Source organism: Triturus cristatus, chromosome 6 (assembly GCF_964204655.1).
Source record: "Triturus cristatus chromosome 6, aTriCri1.1, whole genome shotgun sequence".
NCBI classification, from domain to species: domain Eukaryota; kingdom Metazoa; phylum Chordata; class Amphibia; order Caudata; family Salamandridae; genus Triturus; species Triturus cristatus.
The window spans coordinates 217,291,409-217,312,194 of NC_140589.1; the positions used below are offsets into that span (position 1 = coordinate 217,291,409).

At 42.9% G+C, this 20,786-nt stretch overlaps 1 protein-coding gene across 1 annotated transcript in view; it reads right to left on the bottom strand.

Annotated features, from left to right (window-relative positions):
• Positions 1 to 20,786, bottom strand: part of LOC146816671 (adhesion G protein-coupled receptor F2-like) — a 499,236-nt gene that overhangs the window by 112,764 nt on the left and 365,686 nt on the right. The window contains exons 10-11 of the mRNA XM_085609542.1: positions 16,794 to 16,835; positions 16,622 to 16,681 (exon numbers count right to left, since the gene is read on the bottom strand). Coding sequence (XP_085465668.1) covers positions 16,622 to 16,681; positions 16,794 to 16,835 — 102 coding nt within the window. The remainder of the gene's footprint in view (positions 1 to 16,621; positions 16,682 to 16,793; positions 16,836 to 20,786) is intronic.

Sequence of the window (20,786 nt, forward strand, 5' to 3'; positions counted from 1 at the left end):
TAGACTGGATTCGATCTTTCCTCTCAGGCAGAACACAAACAATAAGACTTCTGCCCTTCCTCTCCGAACCTACAGAGATCACATGCAGAGTAACCCAAGGATCCAGCCCCCGCTCCACGCTCTTCAACGTCTACATGGCCCCTTCGCAAACATCATCAGAAAACATACGCAAATGACACCCAGCTCATTCTCCCACACCAAGGAACCTGACATCACCAGACGCAGTTTCCAAGAAGGGATGACCTTCCAACCTGGATGAGCAGCACCTGCCTGAAGCTCCACTCAGAAGAAAACAGAAGTCCTCATCCTCAGATCCACCCCCTCTGCTTGGGACAACAACTGGTGGCCCCCCACCCTCGGAAACCCACCCACCCCAATGGACCACTTTGGCAACCTCAGCATCGTACTCAACTCTTCACTCACGATGAAACGCCAGATCAACACCATGTCCTCCACTTGCTTCAACACTCTCTGCATACTTTGCAAGACCTTCAAATGGATCCCCCCAACACCAGGAACACCGGCATCCTCGCACTTATCACCAGCAGACTGGACTACGGAAATGCCTTGCATTCCAGAACCAACAAAATACTCCTCTGCAGACTCCAGACCATCCAGAACGCCGCAGCCAGACTTATCCTTGACATTCCGCAACATGACCACATCACCCAACACCTCTGCGACTTCCACTGGCTCCCCATCCAAAAAAGAATAACCTTCAAACTGCTCACACACGCCTACAAATTCCTACATAACACCGGACCCCAATACCTCAACAAGCGTATCTCCTTCCACACCCCCAAGAGAAACCTCCGCTCTGGTGACCTAGCCCTAGCCACGGTCCACCGCATCCACAGGGCCAGAGCTGTTGGTAGATCCTTCTCCTATCTCACAGCCAAGACATGGAACGAGCGCACCCTCCGCATCAAAGCCAATTCAGAAAGGACAGAGCTGCTCTTACCCCCCTCTCCCCCCAGTTCCTTGAGACCCTCATGGGTGAGTAGCGCACTTTAAAAACCCTGATTGATTGATTGACAGACATCTAGAACAGGTCAAAGTTAGAAAACATAGCTGCCCGCAATGGAGCACGAGTTGGATATAAAAATATTGACTGGACCTGGCCGGTTCTTACCTTTGGACTTAGAAGAAATTTCAGAAAAAAGTATCTGAGAAGGTAGAAGTTTGGTGGGGCAAGGCTGCAGGCAATCTTGAAGGAGGAGGCATCATCGAGGAGCCACTGGATGGAGTTGCAGTTAAGATTTCCATATTTGGACTTAGTCTCTTTTATGGAAGTCAAATATCTGCAGCGGAACAAGGCTGGAGGCTGTAGATGATGAGAGCTTTACGAAGCCAGATACCGATTCTGCAAAGGACCACTAAACAAGAATTGTTGCTGCACACAGGAACATAGTGGAAGCTGCTGGGAAGTCAGGTCAACCGATGATGCACCTTGGGCGGATAGACGAGCAGGTTGATCCCGGTCTCCTCTTGGTTCTCAGAGCAGTTTTTAGCTAAAACATTTTTTAAATCCCAGGATTAGCATTTTGGCTAGCTGGACACTTTGCCACAACTTGCAAAGGTCCTTGACTGGAGGGGCACCACTTGGAGGGTCAGGTCACACTCGAGCTGGGCCCAGGTGTGGGTTTAAGATGGTGGGAGCCTTTTCTGTCCCTGGGGTTCTAATCAGGTGGCCAGCTAACTAGCCTTTGCAGTCACTCTGGTAGTCCTGAATTCAATAGGTGGAACCTGGCTCAAGTAGCAAAACTGAACTCTTCAGGATCAAGACAGGCTTCAGGCAGCACAGCAGTCCTTCAAGGTGCAGCAAAGCAGTCTCATGAGTGGGTCTGAGAGTCCTATTTTTATAGATGGTGCCTTCTTTGAAGTAGGAGAAGATTCTAGAGAATTGCCTTTGAAGGGCTTGGAGTTTACTGCCTCCTCTGCACCTGGCTGCATGCACACTGAAGTGGTGTCAAGTTCTTTGTGTGAAGCCAGGGCACACCATACTGATTGGCAAGTAAGGCTGAGCCCTGTACCAACTACCAGCCCCTATCTTGCTAGGGATGGCCCATCCAGGCACCTCCAATCCCACCATTGTGTTGCTGCCTTGGATAATTATACAAATTCCAACTGCCAACTATGCCCAGTCAGGCGACCCAGGAGCAGGCTGAGGGCACTAAATGGTTAGGGCATGTAAATGTCAACTTCTAAAAAAGTGGCATTTTCAAAATTGAATCTTAAAATCTGACTTTACCACTAAATAGAATTTTAAATTACAATTTCTTGTAAATCTTTACTTGTCCCTGTGAAAAATTAGTGCGATTTGCAGTGTCCCTCCACTTATTGCCCCCATTTTGTCTACTAGATGCTGGGTTTCTGAAACTGATTGTGCCCAGAGCACCCCTCACCAGACCCAAGGCCTGTGCCCTGATTAAAAGTACACTGTAATCAGGTGTAATTACATTTGGTACTGACAACCTACCTATAAGTCCCTAGTATATGATAGGGCATATAGGTTTAGAGGTCCAGTAGACTTACTACACTTAAGTGTTCACTGCTATGTGGCCTGTTGTCATTTTAAAGGAATCCATGCTTTGAAGGCTGCTTTCAAAATAAGATTATATGCAAATTCTACTTTGGAATTAAAAGTACTTCCAAAGTGTCAAACTACATATTTTTACATATAAGTCACCTTTACCGTCTCTCTTGGGTGCCTTGTAACTATTAGCAGAGACATCATTAAAGATGTTTTATAAACTCTGGTGAGGGAGGAGAAACTGCCAATTAATTTTTCCCCATTGCAGCACACTGTCTACATAGGCTAACATGGGAATACTTAATAAAATATGACCATTGATAGGAGTGAAATGAAAATATTCTTCAGTATAAAAGGGATAGTTAGAATTAGGCCTGGGCGAAAATTTCGTTCCGTTCGCGGAAATTGCGATAATTTGACATTTTCGCGTTCTGTGGAGAGCGCGAAAATGTCAAAGATTCCCGTTTCCGCAGCTTGGCGATAATTTGTTTCTTGCTCGCGCTGTAAAATAATACATTCTCGCGCACGCGCGATCGCCTTACCTGAATCCCTGCGTTCGCCGACAAGTTTTCTTGATCCGGTCGCGTTCTCCATGAGATGTTGTATTGTTTTCTAGCCATTTGCGCTGTATCGCGACAGTTAGCGCCCGCAGTGACGTCATGCGTCGCGCGATCACGTCTTTCTTCTCGCGATCATGCACCGCGAGACAACTCAAAACAAGATGGGTAAGTTGGCGACCCGCAACCATGCAGAAAATCTCGCGAACATGCCGGAAAAAAACTTCCGCATCTTTGCGATATTTCCGCTTGCTTGCGATAATTTTAAACATTTTTGCGATAATTTGAGAAAGTTAATTTCGCAAATTCCGCCCACCCCTAGTTAGAATTAGTCCAACAACATGCTATGGTTGGTTTTAATATAACTATCACATAAAAGAAGTTATAGAACTTGCTTTTCTGGTGAACCAACATTAGCCTTCCAGCAACCTCTCCTGATTGGCCAGCCTTTACAAGATGAGCCAGGCTACTCTGAAAAGATGTGAAGTGGCCTGCATAGAAACAAAGGACATCTGGTGGAAGGAAATCTGCAGCTGCAGAGGAAAAGGCAGGATGTGGGTGAACTATCTAAACTGGTCTTTAAAGTAGGAATGACAGGACACAGGCTCACCCCCACATACTGCACCCCCAGTCAGACAGGAGTCCCAGTAATTGAATTAGGGGAGGGGCTGGAAGGGGAGTGTTATGGAAACTTAGCTGTCCAAGTGAATTGGCTTAGCCAGATCTTTACCTCCAGGAGAGAGTTTCTCCATTTTGGATGTTAAAGTACAATGCTTTCTGGGGCGAGAATATGCCACATCTTGGAGGAAGCTGTCATACTTCTGGGTGGCACTCTGCACCCCATTGGTCAGGGGCGCCCCACTACTTGTTGCCCAAGAACACTGGATACATATGGGAAATCTGCCTTTTAACTACAAGAACAAGAAGGACTGCTATGCTGGACACTTGGACTGTACAAGAGAGGACTGCACTCATAGGGACTGCACCTGCAGCACACTTTGGTCTTCAGCTTCAAAATGACTTTACCTTGCTCTGAAAGTTAAAGGAGTCAACTCACTGATAGCAACAGGTGAAAAGAGCTCCACCTGCATCATTTCCACTAAGAAGAACCCAGCTGGACAGCGTTCAGGGGACTTTTAAGGATTTGGCCAAGTGCTTTGTGGGTCTTGTAGTCCCAACTTCTCAAGTATTAACTCAGAGATTCTGGAACCTTGGATTGGTGTTGTGGACCCTCAAAGACCCAAAAGAAACATCTGGAAAAGAAGGGATGCCCTGCTTGACCCTTGGACTGCACAAGAGCGGACTGCACCTTCTGCACTCAAAAGGCTTCACAACAAAAGGACTTTGCTGGTCTTAAAGAATAAGGAGCGGACTCCCTGATCAGCAACGGGTAGAAAAGTGCTGGAAGGGCTACTTGCAACACTAACAATGAGGACACCTCCAGGTGCCTCGGCTTCATCTGGATTGTACTTGGATTGACCAAGTGCATTGTGGGAGTTGTAGTCCCAGACTCCAAGAGCCAAACCAGAGTTTCTGAACCATTGGCTGGTGTTGTGGATCAATTTCCTGCATCTAGAAACACTCCTGGAAGTAAGTGTAAAAGTAGTATATTGTAGGTGGCCTGAACTCTTGACTTTAGTCCAGTCCAGCATGACCTTTTTTAACAGTTTGAGCACTATTTGCTTCTAAACACTAGTTTTACTTTTAATCTTTACAAATTCATATCTCTGGTTCCCTACATAGTTTTTTGCCATTTTGGTGTCATTTTTTGTAAAAAAATATTTCCTTTTGTTATAAATTTAGTGTTGGATTTTTATTGTGTGCTGTTCTTTAATTATTTAAAGTATTTGTGTTTTTAAATGCTTTCAAGACCGGTCTCCTAAGTTAAACCTGACTGCTCACAGCCAGCTACCAACAGTTGAGCAAGGGAATAATCATTTTTGAGACCACGACTGGACCTCATATTGTGATTGGGGCCTCATTGCTAGTGGTAGGTACCTACCTACACCTAGTAATAAACTACCTTCTAACAGTCTCTAATCGAAAGTTAGCACTTATTAAATGTATTAGGGCAACCCAATGTCATCCTATGGTTTTACACTAGTGAAATAGCTTTTTAGAAACTTTTCACTACCAGGACATGTATAACTTAAAAGGATATGCTCAATCTTTTAATTACAATGCACCCTGCCCTGTGAGCTACCTAGGAGCTACCGAAGGGGGGACTTATATGGAATAAAAGGGGAGTTTAAGGCATAGCAAGGGGGTTACAGCTGCATACAGACTTTAATTATAGGCCCGGGACATGTTTTAAAGGGCTAGTTATTTGGGTGGCACAAAAAGTGTGGCAGGCCTACTAGTAGCATTCAATTTACAGGCCCTAGGAATAAGTGAAATAAATATGCTAAATATTGCTCAGATATGAATTTACCTTAAATAAATGAAGAGACATTTAGCAAAACAGGAACTAGTTGGTTTAATTAAACACAGCGGCAGGGAGATTGTTAACAGAGTTGCGCCTGAAGAAAGTCTCTTGCTGTACAGAGTTTTGGCCAACAATAAGTACATCTTGTGTGGTACTATAAACCAATTAGCTACCAAAGGGGGGACTTATCTGCAATTAAAGGGGAGTTTAAGGCATAGCAAGGGGGTTACAGCTGCATACAGACTGTAATGATAGGCCCGGGACATGTTTTAACGGGCTAGTTATTTGGGTGGCACAAAAAGTGTGGAAGGCCTACTAGTATCATTCAATCTACAGGCCCTAGGAATAAGTGAATTAAATATGTAAAATGTTGCTCATTTATGAAATTACCTTAAATAAATGAAGAGACATTTGGCAAAACAGAAACTCGTTGGTTTAATTAAACACAGCAGCGGGGAGATTATCGAAGAAAGTCTCTTCTGTACAGAGTTTTGGCCAACAATAAATGCATCTCGTGTGGTACAATAAACCAATTCTGCATTCTTGGAAAAACATCTTAATCATGGTCTATCAATGAAATGGCCAATCCCAGTTGATACCTGTTCTAATAACCTCTGTTCTCTAAAAATTCAAGCACCGATTCCGACAAACTACTCCATACCAAGCACGGATACTAAGTATCGGCGATCAGCCATTTCATTGAGAGACTAGTGATCACACTCAAACGCTGTCTATTGTTTTGAAACAACATAGGATCTATGGCAGTGTGAAGGTTATGCCCCTGATGAAGGGACCACCATCCCGAAATGCATTGGGCTCAACTTAATCTTCTGTTGATATTTGCATTGAATTTGTCTATAGAAATTGTACATGTATTGTTTGAAAATCGATTCTCTTCATGTTAAATCAATAATGAATAATTGATTGGTATACTTCATACACACACATATATATAAATAAAAACATGAATAATAAATGTACTCATGAGAAAAACATATAAACTGCAGTCAAGCCTATTGATTATAATTAGAGACTTTTTGTCCAACACAGCAGTGCACACTCTAGCCCAAGTTATCTTGTGAACTTGGCTGCCCCTTTCCAGTGTGTATGTGTCCAGATGTCTGCTGAGCACATGATCACTACATGTGGTGTGCATGTTGTGTCCTGAATGGCTGAGTGTTCCTAACTACATGTGGCATCTAGCTGTGTGGTATTTTTGGAGAATGCGCACGTCTTGTGAAACGTGTTTCATTTGGGCAACTGTCTATCTGTGGGATCCATCAGGGTTTTCCCTTGGTGTGCGTTTGTCTTTTGACTAAGTGAGACCCTTCCTGTGGCCTGTCACTCGATAGATGTGGGTTGGGGTCACAGGGCCTGTCTGACCACGTATCTCTGACTTGGGGTTGATGGGGAGGTCACTTTGGTTGAATCCAACAGCAATGATACGAGTTTGATAGAACTTCTACAAATAATGTGGCGGTCATTGATATCATTTTTACCAACATCCTCAGTATTGTGTGTACAGTTGTCCTAGGGTATATTGAGAGTGTCTTTACTGATATTGACATTGTTATGCGTGCCTAGATCATGGCGTACATTGACATTGTTTCTACTGGTATTGACAATGTTATGCATGCAAAGTTTATGGCATTCAATGACATTGCATTTATTTGTATTTTCATTGTTATGCAGGCATAGTTTAGGGCACACTTTGACATTGCATTTATTGGTATTGCCGTTGTAATGCCTGCATATATCATGGTATACATTGACATAGTATTCACCCATACTAAGATTGCCAACCAGGTGTAAACCAATTTTACTATGTGTTAGGGAGTGAGCACAAGCACAGTAGCACTGGTTAGAGGTGGTAAAATGCGCAAAGTCCTAAAGCCAACAAAAACAAATTCTGCAAAATAGGAGGACGTTTAGAAAGTTACCATTTTTCTGCCCGTAGCCTTTTTGTGCCTGCACCCTTTCTTGGGTCACAAGACTGGGTGTAACTGATAGACTTTGTGAATTCCTCCCAGACAATCACATAATTAGGTGCGCCTGAATGTGCATGGGAGCATAGCTGAGCACAACCCCACTTACATCTGAATAGGAACTCTTCTGCCTTCACAAAAAGGATATATCACCTCCACATTGTCGTTACATCCATCTTTGAGCCAGGAAATTCCAAATACTTCAAAGCCACTGTCTATAGGCTTCCCCCACCTTCCAGGAGGAGGGGCCCCAGGGTGTAAAAATAGGACCACAGACACCAACTATTTAGTTCACTTCTAGATCTTTGGAAGAACTCTCCAAGGGCTGCCTGCTGTGCACTCTGCAAGACGTCTTTGCTAAACTTGGAAGGACAGCTTTGCTGCCTGGAACCAGCCTTGAACTCTCAGAGGGCAGCCCTGCATCTTCACCTGACCCCAGGCCTATCAGAGTGACTCCAAGGGCTAGTCTGCTGGCCTCCTGTTCAGAGTCACAGGGACACAAAAGATTACCACCATCTTGAACCCTCACCTAGACCCAGCCTGAGTGAGTCCTGAAACCCTATGCGGTGTCCCACTGGTCCTGGATCTTCGGTTCTGGTGCTGAAGGCACACAGATGGCTAAATCCAAAATCTGAGGACTTAAAAATTAGTTGGCTATAAACTACTCTGACAACCAGGAGGAGACTGGGACCAACCTGCTCACCTATTCACCGAAGGTTCATCGCTGGTCAGATTGAGTTTGCTGCTTCTCCCGCTAAGTTCTTCTCCGCTGCAGAAAATCCTGTTCAGCAGTCCTTCGCCTAAAGGGTATCCAACCTTGTGGAGCTGTGCCAATCAGAAGGCTGTATGTGGTTGGACTATTCTGATTGGCTACTGAGCAGTCACTCATGAAAGCAGACGGTAGCATAAACTACTGTCTGGGATAGGGACAAGGGTGTCATGATTAGATCTGCAAACACTCCACTAAGTACAAATAAGATTGGGAGAAGCAACACTGTATCATAAAGGGTAAACATTGGAGGCTTAGGATGACAAGGAGAACAAAGGTTTCCCAGACACGCAAAAAACAAAATCAGTGACTGGCAAACTTCTAGGCTGGGACAAACCTTTGACGTAAAGCACATACGGCCAAACTCCATTTTTAGAAGGAAGAGACGCTATTTTGTAGAATCCTCAACATGTCTGCCATTGAGCCAGATGTTGTCTGTCATTATCTTTCCAAGAGCCTGTGAAAGTGTCAAGTGTCTCAGACAACGGGATTGATAAAAACACCTGATGCGACATCGGTCTGGGCCAAGTGCCTTGTTATCTCTATCTCAAGCCCATACAAGAAACATTCCATTAACAGTGTAGTCTGAACTGATGCGTTTTTACCTTATTTGTATATAAGAATGTATCTAAGCCTAGCATCGTGATGCACATACTTTATGTCAGACATTCCAGAGGCAATGTCAGAAATTCCCGTCTCAGATAATATACAGTATATATGGTCTGCCTATTTACCACTTGGGAGGAGCAGTCCTTCATCCCAGAATAATGCACAAGATATTACCTAAGAAGATCTTGACTGCCAGATTGCCGTGATGCTGCTGCATCTTGTTCTATGCTGAAAGCTGATACTGAGCCAGGTCTGAGTAGAGAAAATCTGCTGCTGCTGTGTGTTTTCCATTTCAGGGAACACTCTCTCCAGAAGACTGATAACTACAGTATTCTGCTGTAAACTGGTATGCAGTGCACTGATTCCCACTTAGAAACTCTATGTGCAAGTTACACTACTCCAAGCTCTCCTAGTAAAGGACAAAGAAGAAGGTTTAAGAGTGTTAGATTTATAGCTAACTATGGTAGACATGTTCATTTTACTCTCATTGTTTGTAGAATGCATTTGTGATGTTTTAATATTGTTCTGTGTGGTTATTTTAGATGTCCTAAGCAACAAGATGAGACTGTTGAAATAAAAGTTTTTTCAGTTAAAGTGTCTTTTTTCTTAGTTTGTGTGTTATATTGTAAAGAACAAAATTACGCTTCTCAAATTACCGTTGTGCTCCAATTCACTGTTCAGGGAACATTAGTAACCCAAAAGTATAGATGCCACTTCAACTATGTTTTGGGTGGGATTATGCAGGGTGTCAACAACATTTGCTGGTGCATTGAACTAAGTTCACTTGTGCCACCTGTGGGTGTGACAACAAACTTTATAGAGCTAAGCCAGAATCTTAGTTAACGCAACACCTTTCGGGGTGAAAGTGGCTGTCAGTATAAAAGGTTCCTTTCCCATGCAGTCTGTACCTGGCAATGTTTTGGTTCTAATGCTGCAGTCTTAGTTTGCACCTATTCCTCGCTTCTGCACATTTGTTTGGCTTCCCTTTATAGGTTCCTGCGGTTTACCCCAAACTTCCCTGTGGCCCACAATGTTGTATTTCTCCGTGTTGCTCCATATCTGCATGTCAACAGAGTTCCTAGTCACCCACATTTCAGCGAATATTGGAAAATCTCTTGGTATTTGCAGAATTTGCCAGCAGTTTGTCTCTTTTTGGAGACTGCCAAGCAACATTTCAGTGGTTTACTTTATGACTGTGAAGATAGCTAGACACCTCAGTAATCCAGGTGTGAAGATCTGACTTCACTGGGTTGACAAATTACATTATGTGAGAGAGAAGCTACCACTGAACCAGTACCACAGAGTGCTGTGTTTTCTGTCTGTCTGTCTGTAATGCCCATGTTTCTTTCTCTAATAGCACATTTATTTTCTATAGGGTCAGATATTTGTGGAGGTTGGTGGATGTTCATTGGATTTAGGGTTGGCATTTCAGACACCTGACAGTTTTGCAGGCAGCTTTTTTATTTTTGCTCACCGTTAAAGCAGAGGGGCATTCATTACAAGGTATGGCTTAGGCTAGAGAATCATTGACAGATGTGAACCCTGCAGTCTGTTGTGTTCAAAAGACATGGCATGTTGAAAAAAATAATATGGACTCATACTATGTTATAGACATTCCAACGCAGTCAGTAACGAAAGGTCATGCAAAAGATGGTCTTGCAATATTATTGTCAATGGATTTTCTATGGGATATTGAGATACTTTCACTTCCCTCTCAAAATATGCGAAATTCAGTTCTTTTGTTTAATACATATGTGTCTACCGGTCATCAATATAACTCCATCTTATTTTAGATATTTGAATAGATTGAAATTACACTTTAGCACAGTAATAAAGCCAGATTGCTATCAATGAGAGACTTTAATGCTAGCATTTCCGATGTTTTGTTAACAGAGTGCTCTAATAGGACACTGGAAGATGCATGGAAAATACCTGAATCTTTAGTTCCCAGCTCACAGAAAGCAGACCGAAGAGGCAGAATGCTTCTGGAATCTCTGAGTGCAATTAATGGGGTAATAATAAATGGAAGGGTGGTCACGGACACATCAGCTGCACCGATAAGGAAAGGTATTACAGAACCATCTATAATTGATCATATATCTTCCTATAATTATATAGCGTATTTGTGGAGGTCCATGCTAACTTCGGTCAAGATAGGGACACTGCAGCTCTATTTGTGATACTCGATTTACAGGTTCAACAAATAGAGAGTTGACAACTGGAAATGGGAACCACTAAAGTACAGGTTGAACCAACATGTGGCAGGTTGGTAAACAAAGCTGGTTGAACAAGGGAATGACATGGAATTCATAAAACAAATGAAGAGGTAAACCCAATAACAGTATTTGAGGATATTATTCAGAAAGTAACAAATGAGATATCCACTATAATAGGCCAAGCAACAAAAAAGAAAACAGAAAAAACAATCTTCAAGAAAACAAATTTCAGTGGACATAAACAAGCTCCCCCGAGTCCAATACATCGATTTCTCAGTCATTAGGAAAAAAGAAATCTTAGCATTACGAAAAAAGAAAGATCATTTGCACAAAACAGAAGCGGGAGGTACTCAACAGAACTGGAAGTGGATTGTCCCTCAACAGGCAGCAAAAAATAAAAATTCAAGGCAATTCTTGAGTCTCACCGCAATTCACAGTGGCTAAAAAAGATCTTTACCAAATATCCCTATCCCTGGGTCAGAATGGATAAAATATATGTCTATGTTATATTCTGAGAATTCATCTTCTGAATCCAACAAATAGTTACAAAGGTTTTTCAGCAAATCTGGCAGGGTTTGCAATAGCCTCAACAAGTAAACAAATGGTGGCACATACAAAAAGTGCAAGACCTTCTGCAGCAATGGGCCCAGAAAAAATCCCCATAAAAGCTTTGGAAAAGGATCCTCAAGGATGGGGCAAATTTCTACCTCCTCTTTTCGATCATTGTTACCAGATGGGTCAAATCTCCACTTCATATAAAAGGTTTGCAAACATCTGCAGCTAATACTGCTAGATTGTTCTCCTGGATGCATCTGGAACGATCGTTGCAGCCAGCATACTAGAACATCTTCAAGATTGGGCATCTACCAAAGGAAGGTACCCCAAGAGAACAGTCAGGTTTCAGACCTAACCACCCAGTGATGGATAACATTATGATGGTCCAGACTTTAACTAATAAATATGTGGTAAAAACATCACAAATCCTGTATACCACCTTCATTGATTTTTTGACGGCATTCATCACAGTTGACAGGCCATCTTCTGAATGGAATTGTGCACATTGGGCATCCCTCTGAATTTACTGAGACTACCTTTTGCACTACATTCCTCTACAAGGTGCATAGTGTTAATGAGAGGAAGTAAGGGTCTAACCCCAAAAATACGAACAAAGAATGGCCTAAAACAAGGCTGCCTGTAGGCCCTATTACTTTTCCATTTATATCTCAGGGCCTCATTTATGAAAAGTGTTGCATCACTACGGCGCTCCATGTCGCAAGGATTGCACAGATACGTCAGGAATCCTGAAGTATCGGGTGGCGTAGTAATGACACATTGCTGGAGTGTGTCTGTAAACTGGCCCAACTCCAACAATGTGTCATTACACATGGGGCGAGTGCCATGTAAAAGCCCCTGCATCACTCCTTATGCCTGCTTGAAGCAGGCGTAAGGATTGTGTTGGAGTCAAGTGATAGGAGTGGCACAGTGAAATCTCATAGTTTCACTGCAGCACTTTTACAGGACTTTTTTTAAGGGACAACGCCCACCCTCCATACATTACACCTGATACAGGTATAATGAGGCGCAGGGCTTTACAAAGTTATGCATCTGCCTAGATGTGTTACTTTGTAAATAGGGCACAGTGTAGCGCATTGATTATGCTGGCACAGCATCACTGAAAAGTGACACAACGCGGTGCAAGGCCTTCATATATAAGGCCCTCTGTGTTTTGCCAGTCCAATTTGCAAATGTACCTAATTTCCCTTCATGTGTCGCATCTTATAATTTATATATATTAATGTATGCAGATGATGTGGTTTTATTTGATCTTACCCCACTAGGTGTACATCGTAATTTGGAAGTTCTAAATGAGTATCCAGGAATAAACTACTTAAAAATGACCATCACAAAAAAGACTAATATGATGGCTTTTAAAGGAAGAAAACACTGCTGTGCATTTAGCTGGTATACAGGTGGAACAACTTTGGAAATGGTAAACTCATATACCTATTTAGGAAAAGTATTTAGCCACAATCTTGATAGTAAATCCCATTACATACATTTAGGAAGTAAGGCCATGATGCTTGCGGCTGTCTTAAATCAATTTTATAAATCTTCGGGAAAGAGACATTTTAAACATTCACTAGCAATATATACCGAAAAAATCCCTCGACCCTGATATACACTCTTAATGTAATGTAATGTAATAGAATCTTATAAAGCGCACTGCAACTCGACGAGCATCCTGGCGCTAAAAGAGGAAATAGCAGGGAATTAGAGACAGATATAGGGGTATTAAATTATTAGGAAGGAGCCAAGTTAAAAGTAAACGAGAGGCCCTAAAGTCCCTCAGCTGGTGCAACCCCAGGGGGAAGAATTAAGAACTCAGATGGAGGAGTATTACATTTTTGGAAAAAGCCAGGTTTTGAGTTGTTTACGAAAGACCATGAGGTCTTTTATCTGGCGCAACTCCAGGGGCAAAGCATTCCATAGTCTCGCAGCTGCGACACTAAAAGCTTGTCCCCCAAACCTAGTTCTACTAATTCGAGGTACTCCCACCCGGCAGGCCATGGAGGATCGAAGGCAACGGGAGGGTATATACCAGCGAAATTTAGTCTGCAAAGGTAGGGGACCCATACCATGCAGTGCCTTAAACACAACACAGAGGGACTTAAAATAAATCCTCTGTGTTATGGGGAGCCAATGTAGCTCCGCAAGGGCCTGAGTGGAGGAAGAGTGACGGGGGCGCATCAGTGCCAGCTTAGCTGCCATATTCTCAACTCGCTGCAATTTCCTGATCAGAAATAGAGGGGATTCCAGCAGCAATGAGTTACAGTAGTCCAATCTGCTCAGGATCACACTCCTAACTATCAGGGGACGCACATGAACCGGTAGCAGAGGGAGAATCTTCCTCAAGGTTCTTGCAAGAGAGAAACAGGTCCCCAGAGTCTTGTTGACATGTGACTCCAAGGACAGCTTTTCATTAAATATAACTCCCAAGTTACGGATTGCCCCGACAGGCTGTAGTGGAGGATCTGCGGGAAGAGGCCAGAAATTGACCGGGAGGGAAGGGGAGACTTTCCCACCCAGAGTACAGAGAATTTCAGTTTTGTCTGCATTGAATTGCAGTCAGTTAGATCTTAGCCAACAAGCCACATTCTGCATACATGCGTGAACATTTTCCAGGGAGGAAGACTGCTCACCCTCCAGTGATAAAATCAACTGGGTGTCGTCTGCATAGTTTACTAAACCTATGCCATAAGATTTTATAATATCCACCAGGGGACGCATGTAAACATTGAACAGGATGGGGCTTATTGCAGACCCCTGTGGTACACCATGCTGACTTTTGGTGAATTTGGACTGAAAGGGGGGGAGAGCTACGGCCTGGCTTCTATCCGAAAGATATGACTTAAACCATTTCAAAGCCAGACCGGTCACCCCAGCTCCGTTCAGCCGCTCCAGGAGGACCCTATGATTGACCGTGTCGAATGCGGCAGACAGATCTAATAGGATCAAGATGGCATGATGACCCTTGTCTGCACGCAGACGAAGATCATCCAACACGGTCAAGAGGGCAGTCTCCGTCCCATGCCCCGGGCGGAAACCAAACTGGACCTCGTCCAGAAGGTTGTTTGCTTTGAGGAACTGGGAAAGAACTCGGCTCACATAGCGCTCAAGAATTTTGACTGGGTAAGGAAGGAGTGAGATAGGTCTATAGTTTTTAAGGCACTCCGCGTTGAGTGAAGGCTTCTTCAGAAGGGGGGAGACAACTGCTTGCTTCCAGCAGGGAGGGACCGTCCCATTAGACGGGGATTGATTACACAACTGTCTAAGTGGAGGAAACAGTTCAGATTTGAACGCTTTCCAGACCTTGTGTGCAAAAGGGTCTAAGGGTGAACCGGAGGAAACCTCCATGGCAAGTTGCTCAAAAACCTCTGTGGAGAGGGTATCAAAATTATCCAAAACGGGGATCACATCCGGGGCACTTCCTGACGCTCTTGTTTCCACCTGTTTTTCCTGTGTGGGACCGTCGGTCTTAGCCGACCTGTTGTTTTCTTCCAGCCCTTCTATAATTTTACCAATCTTTTCATTAAAAAAGACAGCTAAGCTATCGCAGAGTTCTTGTGTGGGAAGGACCTTATTTTTTGTACATGTTGCATTGGCAATATCATTCAGAATATTAAAAATGCTCTTAGAGCTGTTTGGAGCTTTCAAAATTATCTCGGCAAAGTACTCAGCTTTTGCAGTAGCAATACATTCCTTATAACTTGAGATTCTCGCTTTCCAGCGAATTTTATCTGCATCCGAATAACCCTGCCTCCATTTTCGCTCAGCCTGTCTACATCCCAGTTTTAGCTTTTTCAGGGCAGCATTGTACCATGGTGTAGAGAGTTTGCCATCTCTTCTGAGCCTTTTCTGTGGAGCGATCCGATCATGATGGTTCTTAATGTGTAGACAAAAAGAGGTATAATTGTCACCCACTTCTTTCATAAATAAACACCTATAAGGCAATGGTCATTTTAAGACCACTATGAAGGGAAGAATCTTTGTAAATTGGCCTCAGTAAGCTAATCAGTCCCAGTTCAGGCACTGCAGGTTCATTTGCCTTTGCAATGGCACATAAAATGCACTGGGCTTCCATGGGAATTCTCAAGGGCATATTATCAAGCCCATTATCGTCACTTTAGTGGCAGTTTCCTTCCGCTGAAGCGGCGATAATTTTAACGCCGTCCTTGATAATATGGCCCCATCACTTGAATTTGCAGCCGAAATAAACACTGCTACAAAATGCACAAAATGTGTGAACCCTGACCGTTGCAGGCATTTGTTATCGCCGTTCCTCCATAATATGGCCCACCGTTGTTGTCAATACAAGTGGCATGTGCCGAATCATCTCAGCCCAAGTTGTAAAGCTCATTCTGAAAAAAAAATCGACTTTCTGAAGCCGACTGTTATAATAAAATCTGTATATCTTTAGTATGGACCTTTATCCTATTAAAGTCAATTTACAAGATATCTGTGATCCTATTTACTTGTAGTATATGCTAGTCAGGCCAGATGAGGAGGATATTCTATAAAGACTATGGGCCATATTATCAAGGACGGCGTTAATATTATCGCCACTAAAGCGGCGATAATGGGCTTGATAATATGCCCTTGTGAATTCCCATAGAAGCCCATGTTCCGGCTTGAACATGGGCTTCTATGGGAATTCACAAGGGAATATTATCAAGCCCATTATCGCCGCTTTAGCGTCAGTTTCCTGCCGCTGAAGCGGCGATAATTTTAACGCCGTCCTTGATAATTTGGCCCCATCACTTGAATTTGCAGCCGAAATAAACACTTCTACAAAATGCACAAAATGTGTGAACCCTGACCATTGCAAGCATTTGTTGTGACTGTCCCATATACTTACATCTACTTTTGTGTAACGTCAATTTTCAGCTTTGTGCGCTGTCTGCAACCATTTATTCTACCCCACACCTGGTAAAACCTGTTTAAACATATGACACTATTCTAAACATACCTCAGTGACTTCGGAAGCCCATCTTGTTAGAGAGAACTTGCGTAATAGTATTTTCCGGGTCTGTTTAGTAAAAAGAGCAGTAAAAATAGTCAGATTGAACACTGATTGAATACAAGCTGCAATGCAGTGACCATTCATGGATATTTGTACACAAATTAACGTAAATTATCACCTTTGCATCAATAAGCGCGCCGAACACCAGAATAAAGAATCCCTAAAATGTAGAAAAAAGACAGCGTTATATTTGAGAACAAGCCACAGTGTGCCAGCCAAGCAAATATACTTAGGGGCATATTTGCAAGGAATTAACGCCATCAGAACATTACTTTTTCCAACATTCTTGTGGCGTTAACTCCTTCGCCTTATTTTCAGCACGGCGTTAAGCCACTTAACGTGGCTTAATGCCGCCTTGTAAAAAATGCCCTTATTCATGCACCACTTAGTGTGATAGGGGCGTGCAATGGGTGTTGCAGTGGGCGTTATGCCGCAAAACCCATTGGGTTTATGATGCTGCACCATATTTACAAGGTACGGGGCAGCCCGAAAATACCGCCAAGGAATACCTTGGGACATATGTACAAAGAAGTGGCGGAGCATGTCGTTAACCTCCTTGGCTTAACGACACACTCCGCCACTTCTGAAACGCAAAACTGCCCCATATAAACAAGAATATGGTGCAGCCCTGTGATTTCCCCTGCGCTGCTGCTACACTTAGTAGTCGAGCACCAATGCAGGCACCCTTGCACCATCGTTCAAGTGTGCCTGCGTGCAGGGGAAGATTATTTATGTACAGGAAGGTCCCCCTTCCTACACATAAACAATCTATAAATGTTGTTTAGTAACTTCTATGTATGCTGCGTAATGCAGCAAACACAGAAGTTGCAAAACAGCATTTAAAAAAAAATGATTATTTATGTACAGGAATGGGGTACTTCCTGTACATAAACAATCATTGACTTTTTGCTGTTTTCATGTGTACTGTACAACGCAACACACGTAAAAACAGCAAAAAAGTGGAGAAATTAAACATTTCTTCTCGTTTCGCCAGGTTAAGACCAGATTTTCCCTGGTCTTAATTCTGACGCTGCCTCCTATTTACTCCTCCCTTGTAACTAGGAGGCAGTATCAGAATCAATGAGTGTTGCGGTGGAACGCCCACCGCAACACCCATTGCCCTACCCTTTCACACTAAGCATAGGGTGAAAGGGGGCCTTATTTACAAGGCAGCGTTAAGCCACGTTAATTGGCTAACGCTGACTTGTAAATAATGCGGTGTCCCCGTCGCCAGAGGAACGTCTAAAAAAGTGACATTCCAGTGGCGATTGGGGCTTGTATATATGCAACCTGGTCTTAAGCAGGCAATACGAGGAGAAATGTTTTCCTCCTTTTATTTTGCTCTTTCCACATGCAGTACACACAGATGGAGCAAATCGCCTGGAAAGATTGTTTATGTGCAGGAAGGTGTTCCTTCCTGCACATGAACAATTGTTCCTGCAGCGCAGGCACCATAACAAAATTAGGCTAGGCTACCTGCACTGGCGCTATGCGGTTTTTTCAGTGCCAGCACTAGGGGTAACGCAGAAGTGCGCCTCATTATCCTAAATACAGTACATCCCTGTGTTTTGAAACTGTCGGGGCGCAGAGCTACCAATTTTGACATAACAACGCGCTTCGCCAGTTTCTTGAAAATATGACTCTTTGTGTTGAAATCAAAATGTGGATGGGAGAAGTAGCAAATTCTTAGTGAATATTTTGTAGCTTACTAAAGGTGGCATATGCGAACCTTAACAACAAAAGATTGTACTGAATGCAACTAGTTTCCTGTGCTTTAGCGTCTGCAGTCCCACTGTGGGGCACACAGCTCAAACTTAATTTTAGTTAGTAATCAAAATATGATTCCAGCTTTGATGATCTAAAACAGGGAACATAGACAACTAGCTGAACCTTAGGCTAGGTGAAGTCACAAAATACTCAGAAAGTAGCAGGAGAGTTCTTGCTCTTTGCTAGAGGGTCACTGTCACAACCTCATTTCTGACCCATACTGAAGGTAGAGCACAGACAATTTTGGCTGTCTAAAAGAACTCATGATATCCGCTCTTAAAATATAATAACAAAAAGTATATGGAGAGAGAGTACTTTCGGTCTGCTCTCTTCATGTCTTTTCATGGTTTGCCACTGCTTCGATGGGCTTTCCATCAAGGCCAACGCATTTCATGAATGATTACATTATCACATTAGTGTTCATGTTAGGTCTGCCAAATGTCTCTATAATGAAATATTCTGCTGTGTATGTCTTAAGTTATGCAGCTACACTGCAGACATCTTTTTTTTAGGGTACAGCTAAAGTCTGATGATGCAGTCTGTTGAGCAAATGGGCCCATTATTGATAATATTAAGGCAAAAAAATAATTAATTTTATTATTAATAAACTATTCTTTTCTTCAACTACCTGTTCGGACATTTTACATTGCAAACTGTGAACTGCATTGCAAATAATATAACGCACAATAAAAATGTATGTTTTGTTAATAAATCTACATGTTTGTGCTTCTCTTTAACAATGCTTAGATTTTTAAGTGTAAGAAATACTTTTGTAGATTTGTGTGCAAGACGAGAATACACTTTAGGAGTGCGAACTAGTAAATGCTGCACCAAATGCTAAAGTCTGTAATAACACTGAGCACTCCTAATACTCAGTGCACTGACTACTATACAGTAAAATACCTGGACACATAAGACAGGCATCTATTTATTTACTAAATGTATATAAAAACGCTTGCTGTTATTCGGCGACAGGATGATTGTATATGTCTGATCATGTAGACTGTTAACCACAAAAAAGCTGTTCGTAAAGTTGTGGAAATATGGTTTTTTCTGATCAGTTATGTCCCCTATCTTGGACCCCAACGGTTTCATGTATGAATCACAAGTACATGTATGTTCCCTCCAGTTCCAGTTATGAAGACGCAAACACATGTGCGTCCACCGTCAACATGTCCTCTTTCAGATCCACCATGAATAGGCCGGATATTCCATTCCTAAGTATGAAAGGCCACCGGCTTTATATGGTTCACTTATGCCATTTTACAGTCCAGGCAAGTAGGCCCTGATTCTGTCATCAAGCTTTTCTTTCCCTCTGCCTCTGAAAGCTCCAGTCTGAGCCTGCATCTGTGACCATGAACTTTGTCTCATTCCCTGCGCGGCTCACGATGCCTGACATCAGCCTGTTGCCTGCCAAAAACTGTATTTCACCTTCGAAATTATCTGCTCCGCTCCCTGCCCAATGCATTCCTGTCTAGTAGTTTAAGTAAACATTCTTCCAGCTACCGAGCAAAGGCCCGGCTTCTCTGTCTTTATGCAAGTAATTCATAGCCTTATTATTATGGAAGACTTCTGCCCTCGCATCTAGTGTAGACACTCAGACGCTTGTACACGCACTAACAGTCAGTATAGTCAGTATGGAATAAGATTCTACTCTAAGAGACCTCTCTTTTGGATAACATAGTTCTTTAAACATAGGATGTTAGATATGATTCGGGATTAGGTTGACTTGACCCTCCAGACATCTGTCGCCACATGTAGAGCTAAATGTCAAGTCCCCTTCACCCCCTAGTTGCACGTCAATCACACGTCATGCTGCTGCGCGCGCATTTCTGCCAAGTATTTCTGCTGACATTGCGAAATTCTTTCATGGAACCACCCTATTATGACATCACACCTGATGACGTTCTTTAGTCACACCCAGTTACGCCCACTTTTGCTACGCATGTATGTTTTATCTACACTATCAATTGTTACGCCTCTTGCATTTGCTTCAATGTAATGCCTATTGTATAAAAGTGATTACTTATCAATAAAGTATGTACTTCACTTCCTGAACCTCCGTGGTGATGGAACTTGGAGTCACCGATTCGAATCGTCCATTGGAATAAAGCCCATTCCGAACCTCTAATACCACGGATTCTGCCTCTTATTTACTGAGTTATTTCTATTATGTTTCTGTATCAAATTAAGTCCCGGTAATTAAATTATTTACCACAAAGTGGTGACCACTATGAAGTTTGAGTTATATTGTGAGTGAAGACATCTCACAAAAAGACTGGTCTCACACACCACCTGGTGTGATGCTTCATCATTGACCAGTCCTCGCCCTCTAAAACCTTGG